We start from the raw sequence: 10,656 nt of genomic DNA on the forward strand, positions 1-10,656 counted from the left end.
ACTCCTCTTTGCAGATCCTCTCCAAGTCATTAAAGTTTCGAGGCTGACGTTTGGCAACTCGAACCTTCAGCTCCCTCCACAGATTTTCTATGGGATTAAGGTCTGGAGACTGGCTAGGCCACTCCAGGACCTTAATGTGCTTCTTCTTGAGCCACTCCTTTGTTGCCTTGGCTGTGTGTTTTGGTACATTGTCATGCTGGAATACCCATCCACGACCCATTTTCAATGCCCTGGCTGAGGGAAGGAGGTTCTCACCCAAGATTTGACGGTACATGGCCCCGTCCATCGTCCCTTTGATGCGGTGCAGTTGTCCTGTCCCCTTAGCAGAAAAACACCCCCAAAGCATAATGTTTCCACCTCCATGTTTGACGGTGGGGATGGTGTTCTTCGGGTCATTCCTCCTCCTCCAAACACGGCGAGTTGAGTTGATGCCAAAGAGCTCGATTTTGGTCTCATCTGACCACAACACTTTCACCCAGTTCTCCTCTGAATCATTCAGATGTTCATTGGCAAACTTCAGACGGGCCTGTACATGTGCTTTCTTGATCAGGGGGACCTTGCGGGCGCTGCAGGATTTCAGTCCTTCACAGCATAGTGTGTTACCAATTGTTTTCTTGGTGACTATGGTCCCAGCTGCCTTGAGATCATTAACAAGATCCTCCTGTGTAGTTCTGGGCTGATTCCTCACCGTTCTCATGATCATTGAAACTCCACGAGTTGAGATCTTGCATGGAGCCCCAGACCAAGGGAGACTGACAGTTATTTTGTGTTTCTTCCATTTGCGAATAATTGCACCAACTGTTGTCACCTTTTCACCAAGCTGCTTGGTGATGGTCTTGTAGCCCATTCCAGCCTTGTGTAGGTCTACAATCTTTTCCCTGACATCCTTGGACAGCTCTTTGGTCTTGGCCATGGTGGAGAGTTTGGAATGTGATTGATTGATTGCTTCTGTGGACAGGTGTCTTTTATACAGGTAACGAGCTGAGATTAGGAGCACTCCCTTTAAGAGAGTGCTCCTAATCTCAAATCATTACTTGTATAAAAGACACCTGGGAGCCAGAAATCTTGCTGATTGATAGGGGATCAAATGCTTATTTCCCTCATTAACATGCAAATCAATTTATAACTTTTGAAATGCGTTTTTCTGGATTTTTTTGTTGTTATTCTATCTCTCACTGTTAAAATACACCTACCATTAAAATTATAGACTGATCATTTCTTTGTCAGTGGGCAAACTTACAAAATCAGCAGGGGATCAAATACTTTTTTCCCTCACTGTATAGGCCGCATCACAGACCCTGGGAACACATCGACAGGGCTGTCAGCAAGTCCAGGAGCAGCTCATGTGGGTGCTCGACTGGAACGCATAGTCCAGTGGAAAGGAAGACACGGTTCAATAGCTCCATCAGGATGCGCTTAGGGGCAGACTGGGAGAGGAAATCAGGAGCCAGAGCCCATGGGGTACCAGAGCTCAACTGCAGCCAACACCAGGTTCCCAATGGAAGGGACCGGTCCTGTCATGTCCCACCTGTAGAAATGGGCAAGTGTAAGCGGCGAAGCCCAAGCTGCAGCTGGCAACGCCTCGAGTTGAGTGAGCCACCAGGTGATCAGGCACCGGGGTCCCAGTGGACTCGTAGGCCATGGTAATGGTGTCCACAATCCAATGCGAGAGGCGCTGCCTTGAAAGTGCCTGGCGGTGTGTCCACGCTCCATGCAACACAAACAATTGGTCCGAGGGCAGGTGAAGCCGATTCTCTTCCTCCGAAGCGAAGGGAGGAGGATGAAAAAGCCATCAACTCAATAGGCCTGTTGACATGGAAAGGAGACAGCACTTTTGGGAGGAACGCAGGGTTAAGCCGTAGCATGACCCTGGAGCCATCTCCCGCAAAACGGACACACGCTGGGTGTATGGGCAGGGCATCTAACTCGCTTACGGGTTTTACAGAGGTGATTGTCTTAAGTAACACTAGCTTCACCTCAGCTGAGTTCAGTGGCTCAAATGGGGCTTGGGAAAGTCTACTACTAGCAGCACTACATCAAGACACCATGCGGGCAGTGAAGGGGTGCAAGGAGGCCGCAGCCGTCGAGCTCCCTTTAAAAACTGCACAGCCAGGAAATGAGACCCAGGGGGCTCGCCATCAATCCGGACATGACATGCGGAGATACACCGCCAGATACACTTTGAGCATGGATGGGGACGCTCTTTGGAGCAGCGTCTCCGTGACGTGACAATGCCTGTTGGGGTAGGCTACGTCATGTGGCTCTGCAGACAGTGGAGGTAGGGAGATGAGCGCGGCGGCGATGGTGGAGTTGACCCACAGGAAGTCCACCAGGCCTGCTTCTGCTGCACCCTGGGTGTGGGCCAGCGGTGGAGCGTCATGATGTGGGGGGGGGCAGCACCTGTTGCGCTGCATGTGTTGCCTGCTGTACAAAGCATGAATGGCCTAATCGTGCTGTCCGTGGAGCCGGACCTCAGTCGCCGACAGTGTGGCGGGGAGGGGGCTAATGATGACTCAGAAGAGGGGGAGGGAGCCCGAGGACGTCACTCTGCCACTCTTCCCTGTCATTCACATGATCAAGCAGCTGTAGCGGCACGCACCGCGGGCACATCAGGCAGGGGGGCACAGCTGCTGCAGGGGGACATCAGTCAACATCAGTTCTCTACACAGGACTGAACTTTATTCTTATAGGTTTTGACCAAGCTTGAAGAATCTCTCCTCAACTAAGCTGTCCAATATATATATGTATAAAGAGAATTCTTGCTTTTTCCTTATACAAGTCAATTGAGCTAAAGCCAAACCCACTTGTTGATTATGTTTGAAGTCTGATAGCTTCTGTTATAGAAAGTAATAGGATACAATCCATAGAGAAAAGAAATAAAGAACAGTCTAGAACTTTCTCTTACCACAAAACAATGTCATTCATCCAAATATTAATTTCTATAACCTAACAATATTGATCACTAACAAAATAGGTATGTGTAATGTTTTATATTAGGGGGCTTACATTTTTGGTAAAGTGGTTCTTATCAGACCCTGTTCATCTGGGTATCAAGGTTGAACTATAGCACAGTACAGTAGCACAATACGGCAGTGCTTCAGTACAATTGTCACCCCGTTTCAATTCTAAAATACATATTTTTAAACAATATTCCCTATGCATACACATCTCAGATGTTTGCTTTCAATTATAGTTATTTATTTTCATTAAAATGACATGACCTTTTCACTTATTTTTTGTAACATTTACAGATCCGTTTGTCAAAGTTTACCTCCTTCAAGATGGTAGGAAAATTAGCAAGAAGAAGACAGCTGTGAAGAGAGACGATACAAATCCAATCTTCAACGAGGCCATGATTTTTTCTGTACCCGCCATCGTATTGCAGGTAAGAAAAAAAGCACTCTGGAAATCCCAAAAGAACACAATCTTTTTGTTTGTGTATAATCTTTGGTAGGGGATTTTGTGGAATGTAGGCTAATCTATATTTCTCTGTAAAGTGGAAATGGAAAATGTACAGTGCATATGTGCATGTGACTTAGGGGCAGGATTAAATCAAAAATGTTCGCAAGGTGTGAACATGAAATTATGCAGAAGAGTCGCAGGAGGGAATCTCGCAGCACAGCTTCTTGCTGAATTAAATCTAAAATATGAGGACTTGCAAACGGGAAGGAAACATGTTTTGCCGGCGTGGCTTTCAAGATGTTTCCGAGAGCACGAGAGTCACTGCGAGCCAATCACAGTGTCTGTTATTGAAGAGAAACCTGAGGGCAGAAGCCGCAACTTGTCCGGCTAGAGACAGTGAGGCGCATAAAGGGATATAAACACAGAAACCTGGTGCTCCGTGTTGTAAATCAGTAATTTCCCCACTGATACAAAACTATAAGCCTGTACGTTTTAGCTGTTACAAATATGAGAAGAAAAACATTTAATATAAAAACCGAAGATGCCATTGATGACAGCTGTGTAGTTATTATTATTATTATTATTTATTGGCAGATGCCCTTATTCAGGCATTATCTATTAGTGGGTGGATCAATGCTGATGTGTCCATACAACTGCACATATAGTGCTTACATTTATAATTAGAAGAAACTAGCGACCAGAAATTAAACTGCAACTGTGTACAGTTGTGTAAATTTCTATTGCGTGTGTTGAAGTGTTTAATCCCAGCCTAGGACATAGTGTTGTGATATAAACACCTATTGCAGTTTTTATTATCATCGCTTGAAACTAAACAGTGATGTGTACATCAGTACAAAGTACACAATTTTAATATCGCTTGATGCCATCTACTGTAAGAGGCAATAAAGTTCAACCTATTTGTACAGTGTCACAAATGGCAGTACTTATCCTATATTTTCTCCAAAGAATGTGTGTACTTTGTAATGTCCACACTGACAAAATATGTAATGCACAAACCAGTGTTCAATGTTTACACATACATGTTAAATGTATGATTGTGTTACTCAGCTATATTTACACTTGTACCATTGTCTAAATGTGTATTGTGTGTGTGTGTCAATGTTACATGTATAGTTATCACTTCCACTTTGTATACTGTGCCTGGGATAAAGGCAAAACGTTGACCACCCACTACTAGATAACTAACTGTATAGATAGTTCATATTTGTCTAAGATTATACTTTCTTCCAATCCTAAATATACGTTGTGCAATTTTGCCTTTAGCAGATGTTTTTTCTCATTTGTTTGTTTGTTTTATCCACCCAATGGTGCAGTGGACAAATGTCATACACTGGATGTGTACTGGCTCGCAAGTTAGGCAACCATGTCTGTAACATTATATATATATATATATATATATATATATATATATATATATATAGTCTCCATATGCTTTACCTATTCGTGTAAATATTCATAATAGCAATTATACTGTATGTTTACAGTACAGCTGCTTTGACAGCAGTGTCACTCGATGCAGTGTTTGTCTCTTAAAAGTCGCCTTCAATCCCATATATATATATAGAGAGATGCATGAATTATTGAAAATCTGTACTGATATGTCCGAACTTCGATTACAAAATGCATACATTCAAATACACATTCAATCTATGGTTAGTGCATTACTTTATGTGGTTCTAGGGTATAGATACACTGTAAGACAGTATGCTTAAACAGATTTCTAGGCGGTATCTGGATGTAACAACAGTGAATGCTTAACTCAACTGCTGTTATCCTGATATATTTTAACAAGAATATGTATGCTAACCTATATAAACGGATACTGGCCGGCATTACATTTGCCCTTCTGTTGGATATACCCCATCTGGAATAAGATGTTTGTCAACTGGTGAGTGCATTTTCTCATTTTAAAATTGAAAGGAACTTTATAACTTTATAAACTAATGCCAAATGTATCATGGATGAATATACATCACATTGTAGTGAGTGAGGTTTAATATTTACTCAATAGTAGGCTGCTACTCCCATGAAAGATCTGTTATCAGAAAGAAACATTTTTTAAGACAAAAGAGTTTTGAGAACATTGAACGAAAACAAGAGCAGAATAAACTAACGAGTGAATTAAACAAAGTAATGAACAAATTTGTAAAACAATATAACTGAAACGAACACTGACACATTGCTGAACAAAACATAATATAAAATGATATTCCATATCAACATATTTTCTCTCTGTGCAAGAACAATAGGCAATATTTCATTTGTGTGGATGTTGGGCTTAACATCTAATTTGTGATGCGCACCGTACACCTGTATTGAGGTTACTGTAGCAATAAGCAGGTATTTCCATTGAACACACAGAGTGTGAATAAACCCATGGAGCAGCGCCTATGCAAACCTATGCTGAATGGGCTTTCTTTACATTGTGGCATAACCACGAGAGGCTTTAAACAACTTCGGAGTTGTCTAAAACTAGAGGACCTGCGAGAGCATTTTCAGGTTGTTTCTTGCAGTTATTTTATTGATTTCATACAGAGAAAATGTAACCACTCCCACTGTATTGTTGGGCGGGATTAACTACAACTTTAACCAGCCGCTAATAGCAAACTACACAACTGTACATCATGGGGTAAACATTAAATAATTAAGAAAATTGCATCTAACTAAACATGAAAGCGAGACTGAGTACAGTGGTGTTGTTGTGTAGTAGTGGCTGTGAAAACTGTGATTTACTCTCTCGCATTGTGCCAGAAAGGAGCTGCGAGAAGGTCGTTTTGCGGCGCAAATCGGGTCAGATTTAATATCGCGATAGTTTAGCAGCGCGATTTACATTTGCAGACATGCGCTAATGCTTCTGCCAGCGACTCACAGCGTGAACATTTGTGATTTTAATCCTGCCCTTAGTTCAAAAAGTTAATTTAAAATGTTAAATTCCAGCAACTGCTTAGTTTTTGAGTATGTATTGTACTGTCATATAGTAACCTATTATAATTTAATATGCATTGTGTTTAAACTTATAAGAAAGACAGTAAAATGTATTTGAAACACTTGCCTCACAACGTGAGAAACCACAAACAATTACAAAAACCAACGTTCCTGTTTATCACATCATAGAGAAAATTACAAAACTGACTTCAAGTAGCTCTAAAGTTAGCTAAATTTGATGTTTCAATTGAGCTCCTTAGACAGAAAGCAAGACAAGACATTTTGCTCATTATTCTTGTTAAAAAACCCTCAGGGGTGCACAAAAACCACTCCTGACTACTTCAAGTACAGACTGTGCCCTTTTAGCTCTTGTACAGTAGTAAACTTTGTTGCAATTTTTCACATTTGTCTGAGATGCATTAATAATGCATTCAATCCTTCATAAAAACTGTTCTTCTGTACTATGCATTTAAAACATTTGCTGCTATGTTATAAATTATACATTTGATCTTTATCGAACATTCAATAACTTCTTTTTGGTTGTATTGGTCACAGGTGTAATACCTCCTGACCACGTCTAAGACTGTTTTACGCTGAGAAATGCTAGTCAATAGTATGGCAGGTGAGCATAAAAACATTCACCTATCATACTTCTGACAGTTACACAGTCTAAGCCATATAGTCTTATAACCTGCTCATACTAAAATCATTTAAATTGATTAAAACAAAGAATAAAATGTGATTTGTGAATCACAAATTACAAACTTGTAATAATAATTCTACTGCTTATCAATCAAAACACAACTGGGTAGAGGTTTTTAAGTTTACAGCTTGCAGGTAGATTTGGTTTAGGCCTTAACCTTCTCTGAGCGAAAATTGACAAAGTTTCAATAAAGGTCTCCAAATTAAAACTCTCTTTCTAAAGCCTTACTAATGCTAATTCAGTACAGTTTTACTAAATGCTAGTTGATATTTTAAACATTGTACAAAATACTAAATAGCATGTTTTAATGCTGGATTAAAATATTTTTGTGTAATATATTTTAAAATCACGAAAGAGTAACATTTTGTGAAGAAATATGTATTTAATGCATTTCACATTTACAAGTATGTATTGACATCAAATTACTTTTTAAACAAAGTAAAGAGTAAATGATTCACAATTGCAGTAAGTATGATTTCACCTGTGACAGCTTTTGCACTTACTTCCAGACTTATTTGACACTTTTTTCAGAAACACTTTTTTTGCTGTCTTTATGTTTGTGTTTTCCTCATGTTGTCGTCTCATAATATACACTCAGTCATAGTTATTAAAGTTACAGTGTTGACATTGGTCTGAATCAGAGAACTTCTTTGAGACAGTTTCTTGTTTACTGTTTCTGCAGGACCTGTCTCTCAGAGTCACGGTGGCTGAGTGCTGTGAAGATGGCCGGGGCGAAAACATTGGACATGTGATAATTGGGCCAGAAGCCAGTGGAATGGGAATTACACATTGGAATCAAATGCTAGCGACCTTAAGGAAGCCAGTTTCAATGTGGCACCCACTGCGAAGAAATTAACTCCTGTTCGATTTCACTAAACGTATAAATATTTTTGCATGGTGCCTAAAAGTCTAACAATGAAACTTTGTTTTGGGTATTGAGAAAAGCAAAAATATTTTTTCAAAAAACTTCAAATATCTACACTTTTATTATCTTTTGGAACTAGCTGTATATATTATGGTATAATAATTACACAGAACATGTGGAAGGTATAATAGTTTTATACAGGATGTTTATTTAACAGGACCTTGTATGTATTAGACTTAAAAACCTTTTAAGATTGAGGAGTAATAATAAACCTAAACATTTGTATTGGTTTATTTTCCAAATCCAGGCTGTAAAATACACTTTGTGTTATCGCTAATGATGTGTAAGCACTCTGCACAAAATTGCTTTTAAACAGAATGAGGATTTCCAAGTGTCCATGAATCTCGAGTGGTACCCAATTATATTTCCTTTAAATATAGATATAAAGTGATGCATTTCAAACTGTGCATTACTAGAATCAAATGGTCTCAAAAAATACTGTTTCAAAGGAATACTAGCCTATAGCCTACTCGAGAGGTACAATAGTTTGCAAAAATATGTTTTAAATTATGTTTTTAAACCACATCCTTAAAGACAAGCAGAGGCCTACTGATTTAATTATGTTTATTACCTCTGAGATCCTTATTAGCAAAGTCATGGAGACAGTACTTTACAGACAAAAGTGCAGCAGTTTAAATGTTTAAATTGAAACTGAAATGTTTTTTTAGTTTGAGTACAGTGTAATAGAAAACAGTTAAGAGTAAAGCAATTAAAGGGGTAATTAACTGCCTGGAGTCACTTATACATTGAAAGCTGACACTCATTTATTATGATAAACATAATACTATTCATTCAGGACATTTAACTGTTTTATTTGTTTATTAATGTTTTGTTCATAATAACTTCAATTTGAAAAGTAGAAAACTATAGTTGATAATGATATTATTATTATTATTATTATTATTATTATTATTATTATTATTATTATTATTATTATTATTATTGCAAGTAATCTTGGTAGATATGTGATAAATACCTGTATTATTATTATACATTTGTTTTTTTCACCATGGTCATAGTCATAGCCCTTAACTATGCAGCCTGGAGCAGAAATTATTAATATTGTAAATCGAGTCCATCATTAAACTTTGTTTTGATTTTTCTACTTTTCATCTTGTGCCAAATCTACCGTGACAGAAGCAATATTTTCAGTGTGTGCATTTTCACATTTTGTGAACTAGACAATATTGATAGTTTTTCAGTGCATGACTATTTTACAAAATAATCTTTTATTGAATGTGCCATAAAAATATTCTGTTGAATATTCTTTTAAATAAAAACAAATATTTGCAGCAAGAATATAGTCATTTATCATGATTTTATATTGTTATTTTATTATTTACAAATGTAGCTTTATGTGCTTTTGCTGTAAAATGTGTGGTATTCTCTTTCATGGCACAGTATACACTCACCTAAAGGATTATTAGGAACACCTGTTCAATTTCTCATTAATGCAATTATCTAACCAACCAATCACATGGCAGTTGCTTCAATGCATTTAGGGGTGTGGTCCTGGTCAAGACAATCTCCTGAACTCCAAACTGAATGTCTGAATGGGAAAGAAAGGTGATTTAAGCAATTTTGAGCATGGCATGGTTGTTGGTGCCAGACGGGCCGGTCTGAGTATTTCACAATCTGCTCAGTTACTGGGATTTTCACGCACAACCATTTCTAGGGTTTACAAAGAATGGTGTGAAAAGGGAAAAACATCCAGTATGCGGCAGTCCTGTGGGCGAAAATGCCTTGTTGATGCTAGAGGTCAGAGGAGAATGGGCCGACTGATTCAAGCTGATAGAAGAGCAACTTTGACTGAAATAACCACTCGTTACAACCGAGGTATGCAGCAAAGCATTTGTGAAGCCACAACACGTACAACCTTGAGGCGGATGGGCTACAACAGCAGAAGACCCCACCGGGTACCACTCATCTCCACTACAAATAGGAAAAAGAGGCTACAATTTGCACAAGCTCACCAAAATTGGACAGTTGAAGACTGGAAAAATGTTGCCTGGTCTGATGAGTCTCGATTTCTGTTGAGACATTCAGATGGTTGAGTCAGAATTTGGCGTAAACAGAATGAGAACATGGATCCATCATGCCTTGTTACCACTGTGCAGGCTGGTGGTGGTGGTGTAATGGTGTGGGGGATGTTTTCTTGGCACACTTTAGGCCCCTTAGTGCCAATTGGACATTGTTTAAATGCCACGGCCTACCTGAGCATTGTTTCTGACCATGTCCATCCCTTTAGGACCACCATGTACCCATCCTCTGATGGCTACTTCCAGCAGGATAATGCACCATGTCACAAAGGTCGAATCATTTCAAATTGGTTTCTTGAACATGACAATGAATTCACTGTACTTAACTGGCCCCCACAGTCACCAGATCTCAACCCAATAGAGCATCTTTGGGATGTGGTGGAACGGGAGCTTCATGCCCTGGATGTGCATCCCACAAATCTCCATCAACTGCAAGATGCTATCCTATCAATATGGGCCAACATTTCTAAAGAATGCTTTCAGCACCTTGTTGAATCAATGCCACGTAGAATTAAGGCAGTTCTGAAGGCAAAAGGGGGTCAAACACAGTATTAGTATGGTGTTCCTAATAATCCTTTAGGTGAGTGTATATTTCACAGGTCTGCATGCATACAAAGAATGGGTTTGTATTTGCCAAAGAG

The 10,656-nt window shown here is 39.3% G+C and overlaps 1 protein-coding gene across 1 annotated transcript in view; it reads left to right on the forward strand.

The window, feature by feature from the left end:
- Nucleotides 1-9,275, forward strand: part of syt12 (synaptotagmin XII) — a 63,908-nt gene extending 54,633 nt beyond the window's left edge. The window contains exons 7-8 of the mRNA XM_066701033.1: nt 3,252-3,385; nt 7,734-9,275. Of these exons, the coding sequence (XP_066557130.1) occupies nt 3,252-3,385; nt 7,734-7,907 (308 nt within the window). The 3' untranslated portion in view covers nt 7,908-9,275. The remainder of the gene's footprint in view (nt 1-3,251; nt 3,386-7,733) is intronic.
- The last annotated feature ends 1,381 nt before the right edge of the window (nt 9,276-10,656 follow it).

The sequence above is a fragment of the Amia ocellicauda genome, chromosome 4, assembly GCF_036373705.1.
Source record: "Amia ocellicauda isolate fAmiCal2 chromosome 4, fAmiCal2.hap1, whole genome shotgun sequence".
NCBI classification, from domain to species: Eukaryota; Metazoa; Chordata; class Actinopteri; order Amiiformes; family Amiidae; genus Amia; species Amia ocellicauda.